The sequence below is a fragment of the Canis lupus genome, chromosome 32, assembly GCF_011100685.1.
Source record: "Canis lupus familiaris isolate Mischka breed German Shepherd chromosome 32, alternate assembly UU_Cfam_GSD_1.0, whole genome shotgun sequence".
Classification (NCBI taxonomy): domain Eukaryota; kingdom Metazoa; phylum Chordata; class Mammalia; order Carnivora; family Canidae; genus Canis; species Canis lupus.
Window position 1 is genome coordinate 6,233,799 of NC_049253.1, and position 19,480 is coordinate 6,253,278.

Consider the following 19,480-nt stretch of genomic DNA (forward strand, 5'->3'; position numbering starts at 1 on the left):
AAAAAAAAAAGAAAATTTTATTTTGATGATATGGTTATACTTTGTTTTATGGAATATATGTGACCTTAAAATAATCTCTATAAATTAAATAACTGTAAATATAGCTCTGGAGTTAAATTTTACTCAATAATTTTACAGAAAAGGAACATACTAATTATATAAGTGAATGTTCATTTAGACAGATATTTGGTAATCTCTTGTTTATGTATTAAATCTTTTCTTTTTAATGGAGTAGAAAGTATCAGTCTTCAAAAGTAATAATTCCAAGAAGGAAAGACGACAGAGGAAAAAAAGAGGGAGAAGACCCTCTAGTTGGGAAGCATATTTGCTTTTTAATGGAAACTACCAAGAATTCACACACACCATAAATAAGACTCTAAGTGAACCAAATAAAAGTACATCCACCTGATGTGTGGCAAGCCAATAAAAATTGACACTCAGCTTTTGCAGTAAGGAAAGGCAGGCTATTTATTGGTATAGCGCCACCCAGGAGGATGGGGAGCTAATACTCTAAAGTCCAAAACTCCCTGATGGCTTGCAAGTGAAGGGTTTTGAAGGCAAAATTTGGGTCAGGGGATGCCTTGAAAAAGGGGATACCACTGATTGGAGGCCCAGAAGATTATGCTAGCATGTGCTCTAGTGCCACTTCATCTGATCTCCTAGAGATCTTTTCCATCTCAAGAGACTTAGGATCTGAAAAATATCTTTATTCTTTATGCTAGAGATTTCTTTAGGTGCATCTGGTGATTATATCTTTAGGGTAGTGCTGATATATACCTAAAAGCTAGTAGAGTTGCATTCCTACAGGTTCGTTGATCAGTCTAGCCCTGCCTGGGGCAATATGACCTCTAATGTTCATTCTTTCATCTGAACTGACAAGATGGACACGGGTTTCAAGATTAAAAGAAAAATTTCCAGAAAGAAGTCACTTAACATGTTATTTGCAGCCATGTTTCTAATGAGACCAGGAAAACTGTATTCAGTGTAGCAAAAGCTTTGATGTTTATAAATGTTAACATATTGTGGATGAGCAGGGCAATTGTAAGGATGAACAGCAGGTTCTGATGAGGAGGAAAGACCATTTAAAGCCAGGAATTTTAAGTTACTTGACAAGTTATTCTTTCTGTTTGTTAAATGGAGCATTTTTCTCTGGCTTACATGAGATGATTACAGAATTTATTTAGCTCATTCTGTCTGTTTTATTCTGGCCTAAAGTTGGCCTCCTGAATAGATGTTCCTAATAGGAAGCATGTTCCTTGATGAGATGAATGTTTTCATTCACTTGGCATTTACATTCCCTTTTTTATTTTATTTTTTATGTATTTTTTTCCTTTTTTATTTTAAATTAAAAATTAGTCCCTCTTCTCTCACAGTTACTATTATCTCCCTGGAAATAATCATGTCTAACTATTTGGATCATATCTTTACATTTTTTCTTTCTCTTTCTCTTTCTATGAATACACACTCATTCATTTATCCATTCAACAAATATTTATTGATGTTCTTTTATGAGCCAGGTATTGTTTTAGGCAATGCAGAACAGCAGTGAACAGTCCCTGCCTTCATAGAATATGCATAGTTTTTATTATAAAAATGTAATCATACAATATTCTCCCATAGCCAGATGTTCTTTCACTCAACAATGCACCATAAGCATTTCTCCATATTAGCACTTGGAGCCCCATCATATATTTTTTTCTTTTTCCATTTATACATCTTGAAGAAATAGTTTATACTCACCACTTACACGTTTTGTAAACCTAAAAAAAAAAAAAAAAAAAAAGAAGCCAATTATCTTACCAGCAAAATGGGTTTATTCAAGAATGGTAGAGAATTACAATTCAGGACCCACAATCTATAGCAAAATGACAAATGCAACAGACAAAGGAGAGGAAGATTATCTTATAGAGAAAAAGGAAGTTGGGAGGGGCTGTTCTGAACTAAGGTCCATTGGAGAAAAGTAAGAGTTCAGGATGATGACAGTTTCTCATTGGCTGAGAAATTGGGGTAGTCAATTTCTTGTAGAAGATTCAGTGTACCTCTTCTCCTGTTGGGGCCTATAATTGATCATTACTTCCTATTGAAGATTCTTTTGTTGGAGCCTGTAATTGAGAATTCTTCCTGTAATTGAGGTTGAGTGGTATGGCTCCTTCTAGCTACCCAATTCCAGTTTACCCAAATGCACTCAGATCAATTCAATTAACATTTTCACAGTTTTCACTTTTCATTCAGGTCTCAACTCACTAAAATCTGGGCTTCTACTAAAATATGTTTTATCACGTTGTCAGGGAGAAAGAATTTCCTCTGTCCTTCATGGTCCTTCTAGCTGGACTAAGAATCGAACTGACATAAAACAGATAAACAGGAGAAAATCAACTTTAGTTTCATATGTATGGAAAATCCACACAGACATGAACTTCCAGAGACAGTCAGGCAATATGAGGTTTATTTGACTTCCTACCTGAGCTAAGGAGAAAGATGAGGGTTTAAGGATACAAAGGGTAGAAGTCTATTAGCAGGAAGGTGAGGGGAGATGTCTGGAAAACAAAGGTTGACCTATTATGCAGTTAACCTTCTTAGGTAAAAAAGAACCTATGTTAATAGCTCTCTTCCTGGTACATCCAGGAAGTTGTGGGGGAGATAAAGAGCTTTTTCTGAATCTGCTGTGTTTAACTCGAAATAATCTTCATGCCAAAGTAGCCTTTTTTGGGCAGCCTGTTCTTGGTCCCTACAAGGTCATACAGGCTTATTCCCAAGTTAAGTTGATGCTTTTTAAATTCTCATGTTTCTTAGCTTCTTTACTGTATGTGATGTAGTCGACTCAAACTGCCCTTTATTACTCTAATTTATGCAGTAGCTGTTTCATCTCAAACTCTTTCACTGGTGCTCCTTGCTTTTCTTCTGCATGATGGCATTCCCTGGGCTCCGTCTTTGGCCCTCAGTCTTGGTCTTGTTTTTAGATGATCTCATGTGCTCCCATAAATTCACCCACCACCTGTATACTAATGAGTCTCAAATCTTAGAGTTATTTTATCCTATACATCTCCAACCAAACAGTGCTTTTGGATATCTTACAGGTGTTTCCAACCAAACACAGAGCAGGATGCATCATCTTCGTATTCATTTCTCTTCTTCTTCCTAGATTTCCTTAGTACAAGAAAACTTCTTTTCACCCCACCACTCAACCGAGAAACTTGGGACTCATTTTTAACATCTCCTGTCTCACATTGCCCACAGTATGTAGCCCTCTCAGATATGCCCCATTAAAATCCTCCCCTCATCCTTACTGTCACCAATCTCCGTTTCAACGGTCAGCATTTATTTCTTACACAAACATCCCTGCTTTTGTCTTGTTCCACTCCAATCTACCCTTCATGCTGCAGAGTGATTTTTCTAATACAGACTTTTATGATGTATTATTACTCTTTTTAAAGTATTTTAGTGGTTTTCTGTAAACTTCACATTAAGTACAAAAACCGTTGTACAGCTGTATGCTGTAATACAGCTCTATGTAACTTGGCACCTACTTATCTCTGTAATCTCATCTTCCATCAAGATATGTCTGAATCTCTGTTCTCATATTCTGAACTGTTGATCCACATGAGGCCAAATTCTCTACCTTTGTGCATTTGAAGATTCTGCTCCTCTTACTGAAATACTCTCTTTACCTCCCCTTCCTTCAACTCTTCAAGTGAATGGCACCTCCCCCCTCAAGAATCACCTCAGATTCATGTTCCCTTGTGACTCCATGCTTTTGTCCATATTGTTCCAGGTTTTTCACTATCTGCCTTTTCCCCACATTCACCTAGATAGCCCTACAAAAGCACTCAGATCAAACATGGCCTCTTCTGAGAGCATTTTGTGACCCTAATAGGAGTACTCAGAATATGCTGTGGTTGTTTTTCTTGAACTATATATTCCTGTCATGACTATTCTCTAATTTTTGTCAGTCTCTAATAATACTAGACTTGTAACCTAATCATCTATTGTAGCCTCTAATTCTAGAAATGAGGGGAAGCCCTGAAGTGCTGTTGCAACCATCCATCCTGAGGAATCCCAACAAATCAAAAGCATAGCTCCTGGCTGGGTTTGCCAACACTGTTGCCCAACAAACTCAGATAAACTCATCATAAGAGAAGCCAATAATTCAAGAGGGGGGTTGTGGAAAAGAGAAAGAGAAAAATTAATTTTGGGTGCAGGCAGCTGGAGGAGGTGGCAGGCTCAAGCCTTAAAAACCAACATCTCCACCGGCAATATGGACACCTGAAATTTTATAAGGAGAGGATGGAGGGTGGGGATACATGCAAGAGAGCAGGCAGAGAGTGCATGTTCATGCATGGGGGTCGGGATGTGTTCAGACCATTAACATGGGTGGGAAAGGGGATGTGTGGTCTTCTAGGCATTCCATTGCTATCAGGGCTTTTCTGACCTGGCAGTTGGAATGTTCTGGTCATTGCAAAACACCTTTATTAATGCCTCAAAAAAGTGTGAAAAGAAATATGCTCAAGGGGTTTTAGTTAGAGTATGAGTTAAGTGGTCTTATCTGCTTCTGGTTTGGACTGTTGGGGTCTATAATTGAGTAAGAAGTCTTGCTAACTGAGTGCCTTGCAAGCAGGAATCATCCTCTTCAACTTTATGACCCCCAAAGCTAGCAGTGTCTGGCTCATGGTGAGTGAATGAGTTTTAAATAAGTAATTCATTCTAAACTATGACTAGTTTTTCATCTCATGAATGAATACTCAATGAATATCCATTCATTCATGAAAAAAAGCTAGACGTTGAGTTGTTATGGTACCTCTCTCCCACTTAACACCCTTTGTTAGAAGATATAATTAATTGAAAGGTGAAATTAAGACCTATAAATAGAATGGCAGTCTTTGAAATAAAAGAGTCTTTTGGAAGGAAGTGATAAAGGAACACCTTTCAGAATATGGAAACTTAGTTACATTTTTCTAATTTATATATAAATACCTGAGTGACATTTGATTCATAAGGTATAGTTTCTTATACCTGGTTCCTTTCCTTCGAAATATCAATTTCTCCTGCACTATTGGCTGATTTTGTATTCTGTAATAATCTTAGACTCTAGAGTCTGCGTGGAACTATAAAGACTCATAATTTTATAAGTATCTCGTCATTATAAGGGTACAACTATGTAACTGGATTAAAACAATAATATTGGGCAGCCCGGTGGCTCAACAGTTTTAGTGCCTGCCTTTGGCCCCAGGGCGTGATCCTGGAGTCCCGGGATCAAGTCCCGCGTCGTCGGGCTCCCTGCATGGAGCTTGCTTCTCCCTCTGCCTGTGTCTCTGCCTCTCTCTCTCTCTCTCTCTCTCTCTCTCATGAATGAATAAATAAAATCTTTTTAAAAAAATAAAATAAAACAATAATATTATGTTAGACATTCCTAGGCAAAAGAGAATTCAAAACTACTGCCACTACCAGAACTCAGTGATATAAATTAATATTTAAAAAATTACAGACGTCTTTACATAATCTAATGCCAAGCTGAAAGGCCCACTTAGCTTCTGTCTTTTAAGTTGGCAGGAAAGTGAGAATGATTGCTATTGATTTTAACAGATTTGGCATCAACTCTAGGTTTACTATTGTTCATATGGAATTTTCTTCACATGGTGGCCAGATGGTAACAAAAAAGTAGGCTAAATTTCAAAATTAGTTCATTTTTTAGCCTGATTACTGCCTTCAGAAAATATTATGTGAAAAACCTATTTTTAAGCTAACTTTATATTATTCAAAGAAAGAAATTAAATATATATGGATGCATTGTGGAAACTTCTTTATCAAATACCTGTATGTAATATAAATTTGTTTTTGTAAAACTGCTCTGAGGTTGCATGGCGTTCCTTAGGGAAACATTAACCTATCATCTTTGATCCATGAATTTTTAGTTAGAAGGAACCTTAGAGGTAATCTAATATTCCTTTCCCAATTCAGATTCATTTTTTACAGAATCCCTGGCAGATGATCATGTAGTCTATTTTGTTGTTTTTTGTTTCTTTTCTTTTTTAGTTGTGGGGTTTTTTGTTTGTTTGTTTGTTTGTTTGTTTGTGCTGTTGTTTTTCAACCTACCATTTTGTAATCTTATCCATTAGGTCTAACTGTATTCTTTGGAACAAAATGGAGATCAGCTGGTCCGTCCACTGTTCACCAAAATATGAAAGCCACAAACCCAAAAGTCCTTGATTTTTCCTTTTCCTTTCCCACTACTCTCCCTTCACTGATTTAGTCTTCTATCAGTCCTAAATTCAAATTATACATCTGATTTATCCCCTTCCTTCCACTTTTACTGCCACTAGGTGGTAGTCCAAGCCACCATCATCTTTGACCTACACTACTGTAATAGCCTCATTAATCTCTGTTTCAATCTCATCTCCTTACAATCAACTTTCTGTACCAGCAGTCTCCAAATTGGAATACATACACCCTAGGACAATGAGGGATCATAGGATATAAGAACAAATACCAGAATTCTACTTATATTTATTTTATCCCATTCTTTTTAATTTTTACTTTGTGTGACTTAAAATATTCATAAATTAGTGCAGTAGTGCCTGTATATCACTTTTAAATAAATAAATGTACATATACTTGTGGGAATGTGCTTAAGCATTGAATATTCCAGATGTTATCATTAGCCCAGTGTAGCGTTATTACTTCTTAGAATTTACACATCGCCCTTATATAATGTAAGATCTTACTAGCATTTTATCTCTTTTCTGTTTTGCTTTTTTCAAATTCATAGTCTGATATGTCCAATTTCCCAGATCCATAAGAACATGTAAATAAATGTCTTTTAACATGCAGAGCCTTCCATTTATCCCAATTAGATTTTCTTAGACATTTTTGATCTATATTTCATCTTGTTTCAACATTTCAAGTCATTTATAGTACTTTGAGTCTTGATTACACCACTTATAATATCAACTATTCTTCCTAGATAACAAGGATTTCTTCTGTTTCTTTTTTTTTTTTAATTTATTTTTATTGGTGTTCAATTTACTAACATACAGAATAACCCCCAGTGCCCGTCACCCATTCACTCCCACCCCCCGCCCTCCTCCCCTTCCACCACCCCTAGTTCGTTTCCCAGAGTTAGCAGTCTTTACGTTCTGTCTCCCTTTCTGATATTTCCCACACATTTCTTCCCCCTTCCCTTATATTCCCTTTCACTATTATTTATATTCCCCAAATGAATGAGAACATATAATGTTTGTCCTTCTCCGACTGGCTTACTTCACTCAGCATAATACCCTCCAGTTCCATCCACGTTGAAGCAAATGGTGGGTATTTGTCATTTCTAATAGCTGAGTAATATTCCATTGTATACATAAACCACATCTTCTTTATCCATTCATCTTTCGTTGGACACCGAGGCTCCTTCCACAGTTTGGCTATCGTGGCCATTGCTGCTAGAAACATCGGGGTGCAGGTGTCCCGGCGTTTCATTGCATTTGTATCTTTGGGGTAAATCCCCAACAGTGCAATTGCTGGGTCGTAGGGCAGGTCTATTTTTAACTGTTTGAGGAACCTCCACACAGTTTTCCAGAGTGGCTGCACCAGTTCACATTCCCACCAACAGTGTATGAGGGTTCCCTTTTCTCCGCATCCTCTCCAACATTTGTTGTTTCCTGCCTTGTTAATTTTCCCCATTCTCACTGGTGTGAGGTGGTATCTCATTGTGGTTTTGATTTGTATTTCCCTGATGGCAAGTGATGCAGAGCATTTTCTCATGTGCATGTTGGCCATGTCTATGTCTTCCTCTGTGAGATTTCTGTTCATGTCTTTTGCCCATTTCATGATTGGATTGTTTGTTTCTTTGGTGTTGAGTTTGATAAGTTCTTTATAGATCTTGGAAACTAGCCCTTTATCTGATACGTCATTTGCAAATATCTTCTCCCATTCTGTAGGTTGTCTTTTAGTTTTGTTGACTGTATCCTTTGCTGTGCAAAAGCTTCTTATCTTGATGAAGTCCCAATAGTTCATTTTTGCTTTTGTTTCTTTTGCCTTCGTGGATGTATCTTGCAAGAAGTTACTATGGCCGAGTTCAAAAAGGGTGTTGCCTGTGTTCTTCTCTAGGATTTTGATGGAATCTTGTCTCACATTTAGATCTTTCATCCAGTTTGAGTTTATCTTTGTGTATGGTGCAAGAGAGTGGTCTAGTTTCATTCTTCTGCATGTGGATGTCCAATTTTCCCAGCACCATTTATTGAAGAGACTGTCTTTCTTCCAATGGATAGTCTTTCCTCCTTTATCGAATATTAGTTGCCCATAAAGTTCAGGGTCCACTTCTGGATTCTCTATTCTGTTCCACTGATCTATATGTCTGTTTTTGTGCCAGTACCACACTGTCTTGATGACCACAGCTTTGTAGTACAACCTGAAATCTGGCATTGTGATGCCCCCCGATATGGTTTTCTTTTTTAAAATTCCCCTGGCTATTCAGGGTCTTTTCTGATTCCACACAAATCTTAAAATAATTTGTTCTAACTCTCTGAAGAAAGTCCATGGTATTTTGATAGGGATTGCATTAAACGTGTATATTGCCCTGGGTAACATTGACATTTTCACAATATTAATTCTGCCAATCCATGAGCATGGAATATTTTTCCATCTCTTTGTGTCTTCCTCAATTTCTTTCAGAAGTGTTCTATAGTTTTGAGGGTATAGATCCTTTACCTCTTTGGTTAGGTTTATTCCTAGGTATCTTATGCTTTTGGGTGCAATTGTAAATGGGATTGACTCCTTAATTTCTCTTTCTTCAGTCTCATTGTTAGTGTATAGAAATGCCACTGACTTCTGGGCATTGATTTTGTATCCTGCCACGCTACCGAATTGCTGTATGAGTTCTAGCAATCTTGGGGTGGAGACTTTTGGGTTTTCTATGTAGAGTATCATGTCATCGGCGAAGAGGGAGAGTTTGACTTCTTCTTTGCCAATTTGAATGCCTTTAATGTCTTTTTGTTATCTGATTGCTGAGGCTAGGACTTCCAGTACTATGTTGAACAGCAGTGGTGAGAGTGGACATCCCTGTCTTGTTCCTGATCTTAGGGGAAAGGCTCCCAGTGCTTCCCCATTGAGAATGATATTTGCTGTGGGCTTTTCATAGATGGCTTTTAAGATGTCGAGGAATGTTCCCTCTATCCCTACACTCTGAAGAGTTTTGATCAGGAATGGATGCTGTATTTTGTCAAATGCTTTCTCTGCATCCAATGAGAGGATCATATGGTTCTTGGTTTTTCTCTTGCTGATATGATGAATCACATTGATTGTTTTACGGGTGTTGAACCAGCCTTGTGTCCCAGGGATAAATCCTACTTGGTCATGGTGAATAATTTTTTTAATGTACTGTTGGATCCTATTGGCCAGTATCTTGTGTGAGAATTTTTGCATCCATGTTCATCAGGGATATTGGTCTGTAATTCTCCTTTTTGGTGGGGTCTTTGTCTGGTTTTGGAATTAAGGTGATGCTGGCCTCATAGAACGAATTTGGAAGTACTCCATCTCTTTCTATCTTTCCAAACAGCTTTAGGAGAATAGGTATGGTTTCTTCTTTAAACGTTTGATAAAATTCCCCTGGGAAGCCATCTGGCCCTGGACTCTTGTGTCTTGGGAGGTTTCTGATGACTGCTTCAATTTCCTCCCTGGTTATTGGCCTGTTCAGGTTTTCTATTTCTTCCTGTTCCAGTTTTGGTAGTTTGTGGCTTTCCAGGAATGCGTCCATTTCTTCTAGATTGCCTAATTTATTGGCGTATAGCTGTTCATAATATGTTTTTAAAATCGTTTGTATTTCCTTGGTGTTGGTAGTGATCTCTCCTTTCTCATTCATGATTTTATTAATTTGAGTCTTCTCTCTCTTCTTTTTAATAAGGCTGGCTAATGGTTTATCTATCTTATTAATTCTTTCAAAGAACCTACTCCTGGTTTTGTTGATCTCTTCCACAGTTCTTCTGGTCTCGATTTCGTTGAGTTCTGCTCGAATCTTTATTAACTCCCTTCTTCTCTTGGGTGTAGGATGTATTTGCTGTTTTTTCTCTAGCTCCTTTATGTGTAAGGTTAGCTTCTGTATTTGAGTTCTTTCCAGTTTTTGAATGGATGCTTGTATTGCGATGTATTTCCCCCTTAGGACTGCTTTTGCAGCATCCCAAAGATTTTGAACGGTTGTATCTTCATTCTCATTAGTTTCCATGAATCTTTTTAATTCTTCCTTAATTTCCTGGTTGACCCTTTCATCTTTTAGCAGGATGGTCCTTAACCTCCACGTGTTTGAGGTCCTTCCAAACTTCTTGTTGTGATTTAGTTCTAATTTCAAGGCATTATGGTCTGAGAATATGCAGGGGACAATCCCAATCTTTTGGTATCGGTTCAGACCCGATTTGTGACCCAATATGTGGTCTATTCTGGAGAAAGTTCCATGTGCGCTTGAGAAGAATGTGTATTCAGTTGAGTTTGGATGTAAAGTTCTGTAGATATCTGTGGAATCCATCTGGTCCAGTGTATCATTTAAAGCTCTCGTGTCTTTGGAGATGTTGTGCTTAGAAGACCTATCGAGTATAGAAAGAGCTAGATTGAAGTCACCAAGTATAAGTGTATTATTATCTAAGTATTTCTTCACTTTGGTTAATAATTGATTGATATATTTGGCAGCTCCCACATTCGGGGCATATATATTGAGGATTGTTAAGTCCTCTTGTTGAATAGATCCTTTAAGTATGATATAGTGTCCCTCTTCATCTCTCACTACAGTCTTTGGGGTAAATTTTAGTTTATCTGATATAAGGATGGCTACCCCTGCTTTCTTTTGAGGACCATTTGAATGGTAAATGGTTCTCCAACCTTTTATTTTCAGGCTGTAGGTGTCCTTCTGTCTAAAATGAGTCTCTTGTAGACAGCAAATAGATGGGTCCTGCTTTTTTATCCAGTCTGAAACCCTGCGCCTTTTGACGGGGTCATTAAGCCCGTTCACATTCAGAGTTACTATTGAGAGATATGAGTTTAGTGTCATCATGATATCTATTCAGTCCTTGTTTTTGTGGACTGTTCCACTGAACTTCTTCTTAAAGGGGAATTTTAAGAGTCCCCCTTAAAATTTCTTGCAGAGCTGGTTTGGAGGTCACATATTCTTTTAGTTGCTGCCTGTCTTGGAAGCTCTTTATCTCTCCTTCCATTTTGAATGAGAGCCTTGCTGGATAAAGTATTCTTGGTTGCATGTTCTTCTCCTTTAGGACCCTGAATATATCCTGCCAGCCCTTTCTGGCCTGCCAGGTCTCTGTGGAGAGGTCTGCTGTTACCCTAATACTCCTCCCCATAAAAGTCAGGGATTTCTTGTCTCTTGCTGCTTTAAGGATCTTCTCTTTATCTTTGGAATTTGCAAGCTTCACTATTAAATGTCGAGGTGTTGAACGGTTTTTATTGATTTTAGGGGGGGATCTCTCTATTTCCTGGATCTGAATGCCTGTTTCCCTTCCCAGATTAGGAAAGTTTTCAGCTAGAATTTGTTCAAATACATATTCTGGCCCTCTGTCCCTTTCGGCGCCCTCGGGAACCCCAATTAAACGTAGGTTTTTCTTTCTCAGGCTGTCGTTTATTTCCCTTAATCTATCTTCATGGTCTTTTAATTGTTTGTCTCTTTTTTCCTCAGTTTCCCTCTTTGCTATCAACTTGTCTTCTATGTCACCCACTCGTTCTTCCACCTCGTTAACCCTCGTTGTTAGGACTTCTAGTTTGGATTGCATCTCATTCAATTGATTTTTAATTTCTGCCTGATTAGCTCTAAATTCTGCAGTCATGAAGTCTCTTGAGTCCTTTATACTTTTTTCTAGAGCCACCAGTAGCTGTATAATAGTGCTTCTGAATTGGCTTTCTGACATTGAATTGTAATCCAGATTTTGTAACTCTGTGGGAGAGAGGACTGTTTCTGATTCTTTCTTTTGAGGTGAGGTTTTCCTTCTAGTCATTTTGCTCAGTGCAGAGTGGCCAAAAGCAAGTTGTATTGGGAAAAAGAGAAAAAGAGAGGAGAGAAAGAAGGAAAGAAAAGAGAAAGAGAAAAGAAAGGGGAAGAAAAAAAAACGGAAAGAAAAAAAAAAAGAAAAAGAGAAAGAAAAAGAAAGGAGAAAAAAAGGGGGTGGGGGAAGGAAACAAATCAAAAAGCAAAACAAAACAAAACAAAACAAAAAAAGAACCACTGGGGAGTATCTTCTGATTCTGTGTACTTTAAGTCCCTTGACTTCCCCTGGAACTGGTCCGTCTAGCTGGTCTTCTGGGGAAGGGGCCTGCTGTGCTGATTTTCAGGTGTTAGCAGTTGGGGGAGCTGCTCTGCCCCCTGCCTGGTGCAGGGCTCAGTGGGGGTTGTTTACCCCGTGAGGCCCCAGGAGGAACAACCGCAGTGGCGGGGCCAGCTCTGGAGCCCTGGAGTCAGCCCCCGCAGTAGCTCCGGAGCTCTCCGTGTGCAGGGCCTGGAGGCTCCGGGGCGGGGCCGCTGATCTGCTCAGCTGGGGCAGGAGCGTCCTCGCTGTCCTGGGCCCTCCCGGCCTCTGCCTGTCCCGGGGGAGGCGGGATCCTGGGCTGTGTCCCCGGCGCCCTGTGCTCCGGAGCCTGCGCTGTTGGATTCGCGCTCCCGCCCCGCAGCCCCCTCCGCGGAGCCGCCCCCGAGCCCCCCGAGCTGCTCCGGGTCCCCCGTGCGCGCTGCAGCCCTTAGGGAGCTCGGCGCATCTCCCGGGGCGCAGGTGTCTGTTAGTGTCCCCGGGAGCCCGAGGGCATCCCCGCCCTCCTGGGTCCTGCTCCACCTCCCCGCGAGCCCCTTTCCCCCGGGAAGGTCGGTGCAGCTCCTGCTCCTCCGGGACGGGGCTCTCCTGTCCTGGGGACACTCGCCCCGGCCTCAGCCCGGCTCCTCGCGGGGCCCCTCCCCCTTGGAGGCCTTTTGTTCCTTTACTTTCTTTTTCCCCGTCTTCCTACCTGGATAGAAGCGCGAACTCTTCTCACTGTAGCATTCCAGCTGGTCTCTCTTTAATTCTCAGGCCGAATTCATAGATTTTCAGGATGATTGGAAGGTTTTCTAGGTAATTTGGTGGAGACCCGTGATTTGGAGACCCTACTCCTCCGCCATCTTGCTCCTCCCCCCCTCTTCTGTTTCTTTATTCAAGTCATGGATAATAATAGATATGGATTTTTAATGGATTATAATAATAAATGTATGATAATGACCTAATGCGTAAAAGCCATGGAAAGAGCTTTGTTGAACTGTTCCAGAGACTACTCTTCAGATCAGCAGTATTCAACTAATTAATCAATCACTATTTTGTAGTGTGTTTTGAAGAATTATCTAATTGATTATCAAGCTTGCTGCTGCCAAGTCAAAGACACTATCAAGCCAAAGATTATTCCCTAGATTCCAACCATCCCCTTCCTAAAAGAAAATAATTTGTTAGCATTCAGTGCTATTCTCCATGACTGAACTGTCTCCATCCCTACCTGATCCCAAGGTTCAGAAAACTCATACATTAATGTCAGTCCCATTGCTAGTAGGATCTTGACTTAGAGCTCACTTAGGGATAGCAAAGCTTTGGGTACCAGGAGGTGGTGGACAAAACAGAACAAATATTTAGACCCTGGCATACATTTTACACTCCATATACTGTTTAACTGAGCAAATGAATAACTACTGAAGGTTAATGTAAATAAATTAACCCAATGTTTAAATGGGTCTAGCTTTTCAATAATCTGTGAGTGCTCCATGGAAAAGACTCTAAAGCCAAAAATCTGGATTCCAGATTTTTTCAACACTTATAGCTATAAAACTCGACAAATCATTAAATTACTCTGAGTTTCAATGATTTGGGTTTTTGTTATTAGATGAAAATAATTAATGGAACTCTCCTGCTTCATCCACAGAGTTCTATAAGCCAGAGAAATCATGTAAATAATAATTATCTATATGCCTTGATTGGTATTAATGTGTAATACTATCATTCTTATGATGACCATACTGTTATTTTCCATTATTTTGTAAGAAAAGAATTATGAGCAGATTTTTGAAATGCCAATCATTTTCCAAAGCTGTTTACCTAATACTGATCTTTTTTTTTAAAAAGAGAGTGAAGCTTAAAAATTTATTTTAAATAAAATAAAATATAATAGAAAAGAAAATGAAGCTAACATAGCAAGACTTTTCTTTTTGGTCCCACCTAATTTGTTCTTTTTGAAGTGGTCACAAATCATCTACTTAAAAAATCGTTCTCAAATTTTTCTGGGATCAATATAAACCTCACTATTTGGTTTACAAAAATCTTTCTTTAATTAGAAAGTTAAAACAGATTTGCTTCTCAAGATTGATGGCATTTTTCCCCTGCTCCTTGATTTTTTTTAAGAATACTGATTTTACTTAAAGAGAATAGAGAGAGCATCAGACTTAACTGTTGTCATTCAGAAATCAACTTCACAGCTTGGTGGAGCAGGCTAAGGAGTTGGGGGTCATCTCTATATCTCTATTCTCCTATCTATAAAATTAACATAAAAGTATCCTACCTCTTACTGTTGTAGTAAGAACTAAATGCAATAATGCATGTGACAGAAGGCCTATAAATTATAAAACATTATACATATATGTTAGTAACATGACTCAGAACTCTGAGGTAATAATAGCAAAACCTATCATTTATTGATGTACTCTGTACTCTCCTTATTAAACTCTATGCTCTCTTAATGTTACAGCAATCCAATATGTATTATTATCCCTATTTTACAGATGAGGAAACTGAGGATCAGAGGGGTTAAGTACTGCCCAAAGTCACATAGCTAATAAGCAGTGGAGCAAATTCAACCCCAGGTCTGTCTAACCCCCAAGCTCTATCTATCCTTCACCCTATGCCCCAAATTCTAGTCCAAACTACCAATTTACCCCCAAAGTCTTGAGTTCATTTAATAAGAGCCTGTCCTGAAAAGATCTCTTCTGCTATGAGCTTCCACCAAACCTTTATGTTGTTGTCTGTTCTAAATTTTCCAATATGAAAACTGTTCTAGGTTGTGGGGAAGAAAAAAACCATACAGCTAATGGTTCTGATGTCTCTTACTTATCTGCTAACACTGTTCCCTCTCCTGAAAAACGCCGACCTCTTCTTCCCTACTCTTTTTTGTGTGAGCATTTTCTGTATTTCATGCTTTTCAAAAGGCACAATTACTTTTGCTTTTAGTACTAGCTGAGAAAATGCCCAGTTTGATTAAAAAGACTTGAATTGCTTAGCCATTCAATGAATTGAATAGATACTCTGGCCAAGTATATTTTCTGCATAGAATTATTTACTTAATGATTCATTAAAATTCTTACCCATACAGATTTTTCCATTTTTAAATTGAATCAATGCTTACACTGATAGGTATTATCAATTTGTCATGTACTCTTACAAAATCAATGCTTTCACCAGGAAGTGTTTTGGATTCTGAACTGAATCATCAAAAATTATCAAGGGCAGTAACAGTACTTTCTTAATTTGCTGCTAAATAATGCTTATGAAATGCTTATTTTTGAGAGTTTATTACATTTTAAATTATCTCAACTGTGGTAATTGTGAAACTTTGACAGCTTAATGATTAGCAGAGTAGACAGGGCCCATGTTGAATGCTGCTTTGCCTTAGTGACCAAATATCCCTATGGATCCCACAAAACCATCAATGTTAGTTACATCAATGACACTTTAATAAAACTCACAGTTACATTATACTGTCATTTGAAAATTTAAATAAATTGCCCTATTCACCCAAGGTATGTATGACATGTGACCTTTTGAGTTAAATCAATTTTAAAAATGTTTTATTCTGATCTCAATATTACTCTTTGTAACTTGATTCCAAGAATATCTTTGCATCTACCTTAAAACATATTTTTGCATCTACCTTAAATCATATTTTTGCATCTAACTTGAAACCTTCTGCAACCTTCATTTTCTCAGAATTTCTGTATTTTCTATTTTAAAAGTCCTTTTGAACTTATATAATAGTTATAGAATCAATTGCTTTTAAATGTCATGAACTAATAGGCACATCTTGATCCAAATGAAAATTCATACTTAGGTGATGATAACCATTCTCTGAGGAAAAGTCCTTGGCAAAATATCCTTGGGAAAAGAACAAGGCTAGAAACTAACAGTCACTTAATTTTAATATATAGAAAGGGTTGCCTTGTTTTCTTAGAATAGTTGAATGTGATTTTTTTTAAAAAGGAGACACTGTGGAAAAAATATGAAAGGACTTATTTGCTGCTGTTTTGAAGAAAATGTAATCCTTCCTTAGCACCAGCTAAAACCCTTTCCCTAAAGTGGCTTTTCAGTAATGTCTTGTGTGCCAGAAAAATTCCCTTTCTCTTTACAGAAATCTAACAGGTTGAGGACTAATTATAAGATATTTTTTGACAATCAAATAGCAGATTTTTATATAACTTTTCCTTGTATTTTTAGTGCCTCAGAATTAGTGCTTGAAAAAAAAAATAATCTCAGGAAATGATTTGGGAGCTAATGTGAGGTCCCTAGACTAAAAACTAATTAATCATCATCATCATCATCATCATCATCATCATCATCATCTAACATTTCTATACTTTCCCTTACCACATTAGCTTTCTATGTCATATAATTAAGAGATTAAAGTTAATTCAGGTCTGTGGCCATACCACCCTGAACGTGCCCGATCTCATCTAAAGTTAATTCAGATTAGTTCCATTAGAAGAACTTTAAAAAGACTTTGAGATAGGGGCACCTGGGTGGCCCAGTGGGTTAAGCGTCTGATTTTTGGCTTAGGTCATAATCTCAGGATGGTGAGATTGAGCCTCACATAGAGCTGCATGTTGAGCGTGGAGCCTGCTTAAGATTTTCTCTCTCCCTCTACCCCTACCCCTTCTCAAAAAAAAAAAAAAAAAAAAAGTACTTTAAGTGGTGAAATCTTAGTTTTAAAAGTACTGATTTAGAGTCAAATGTATTTCAGATGTTAAATATGAAGCTAATTAGGGTAAGACTTTTGAGTCGACAGTAGAAATACTGAATTGGTCCTATTTTATTTCAGGTAATGTTTCATTTCATAGGAACATTGTTTAACTTAAAAACCATTATAATATCTCTTTTATTCTGCACTGACAAAACTTTTACTCTCGTCAAGGTATCAGATACACACCGGACTTCAACATTCTATCATAAGACCTACCCAACCCAACTGCTTACCTCTGGACAATGCAACCCTACCTCAGAAGCTAAAGGAGGTTGGATATTCAACACATATGGTTGGAAAATGGCACTTGGGTTTTTATAGAAAAGAATGTATGCCCACCAAGAGAGGATTTGATACATTTTTTGGTTCCCTCTTGGGAAGTGGTGATTACTATACACACTACAAATGTGACAGTCCTGGGATGTGTGGCTACGACTTGTATGAAAATGACAATGCTGCCTGGGACTATGACAATGGCATATACTCCACACAGATGTACACTCAGAGAGTTCAGCAGATCTTAGCTTCCCATGACCCCAGAAAGCCTATATTTTTATATATTGCCTACCAAGCTGTTCACTCACCGCTGCAAGCCCCTGGCAGGTATTTTGAACACTACAGATCCATTATCAACATAAATAGGCGGAGGTATGCAGCCATGCTTTCCTGCTTAGATGAAGCAATCAACAATGTGACTCTGGCTCTGAAGACATATGGTTTCTATAACAATAGCATCATCATATACTCTTCAGATAATGGCGGCCAGCCCACAGCAGGAGGAAGTAACTGGCCTCTCAGAGGTAGCAAAGGAACGTACTGGGAAGGAGGCATTCGGGCTGTTGGCTTTGTGCATAGTCCACTTCTGAAAAACAAGGGCACAGTGTGTAAGGAGCTGGTGCACATCACTGACTGGTACCCCACTCTGATTTCACTGGCTGAAGGACAAATTGATGAGGACATCCAACTGGATGGCTATGATGTCTGGGAAACCATAAGTGAGGGCCTTCGTTCACCCCGGGTGGATATTTTGCACAACATTGACCCCATTTATACCAAGGCGAAAAATGGCTCCTGGGCAGCCGGCTATGGGATCTGGAACACGGCCATCCAGTCAGCCATCAGGGTGCAGCACTGGAAACTGCTTACAGGAAACCCTGGCTACAGTGACTGGGTCCCCCCTCAGTCTTTCAGCAACCTGGGACCCAACCGGTGGCACAACGAGCGAATTACCTTGTCGACTGGCAAGAGCGTCTGGCTCTTCAACATCACAGCTGACCCATATGAGAGAGTGGACCTATCGCACAGGTATCCTGGCATCGTGAAGCAGCTCCTGCGGAGGCTCTCCCAGTTCAACAAAACCGCAGTGCCTGTCAGGTACCCCCCCAAAGACCCCAGAAGTAACCCTCGGCTCAATGGAGGAGTCTGGGGACCATGGTATAAGGAGGAATACAAGAAAAAGAAGCCAAGCAAAAATAAGGCTGAGAAAAAGCAGAAGAAAAGTAAGACAAAGAAGAAACAGCAGAAAGCAGGTTCATTTCCAAATTGCCGTGCAGGTGTTTGCCATTACCGTGGATAAGTACAATCTTTTTCCCGTCTGCTTAAACTTAGATCAGTCTGTGTCTTTTAGCTGTTTTCTAGGTAAACCAGCAAATTCGGTTTAATAAGATCACTGCCATAAGCACCGGAACTATTTTCATGCTGTACCAGTCCCGAGACTCCTGCCACCTGGTCGCCACATGGAAAGCAGTTCCATTCAGTGCCAAAGGTGCTGCCCTCGCAAGCCACACTCGGAGGAGAATGGAGATGTTTAATTCTTTTGCTCCTTTATAGAAATGTTCATTAAGGAGTTCAGTGCTTCAGTCAATTGACCAAACACTTGCTTAAAACTGCAGCCAATGAACATTTAACTTGATGCAAGTTACAGGGTAGCAGGACTACAACTACCTGTGATAAAGGACAGTCAAAGGTTGCATCACCTCAAAAGGCCTTGAAAAATATTTTTTCTTAGTGAATTATTGTATCTCTATTTTATGACACTTGTTTTTTTTTTTTAATTAATTCCATGTCACGTATCATTTCCTTTCCTGTGAAAATAGGCTGTTTTCTCCCATGTAAACAGCAAGCACCTCATTTTATCACGCATGAGGGAATGGCAAATAAGAATGTTTGAGCACACTGCCAAAACATGAATGTAACTGTTTTCTAAACACTTTAATAGAATGACATTTCAACATAAAATACATAATTTATTTTACAGAAAAAAATATTAACTATTTTGTTTTCATAAAAAGTTATACAAATGACTTTTAATTATCTTATTTTTATTTTCTATATACTGTTAGAAGTTTACTTCATATCTTTAAGATTACCAAGCACTGTAATACTACAAATTACTGTAATTCTGTGTGAATTCATAGAATATAAAAAGAAAATTATTCAGAAAAAATGATCATTGTTCAATTGTTATTTTTGAATGTAAAAAGATGAATAT

At 38.6% G+C, this 19,480-nt stretch overlaps 1 protein-coding gene across 1 annotated transcript in view; it reads left to right on the top strand.

Annotated features, from left to right (window-relative positions):
- ARSJ (arylsulfatase family member J) overlaps positions 1 to 18,565 on the top strand; it is a 79,730-nt gene extending 61,165 nt beyond the window's left edge. The window contains 1 exon segment of the mRNA NM_001048116.1: positions 17,161 to 18,565. Within this exon segment, the coding sequence (NP_001041581.1) occupies positions 17,161 to 18,565 (1,405 nt within the window).
- The last annotated feature ends 915 nt before the right edge of the window (positions 18,566 to 19,480 follow it).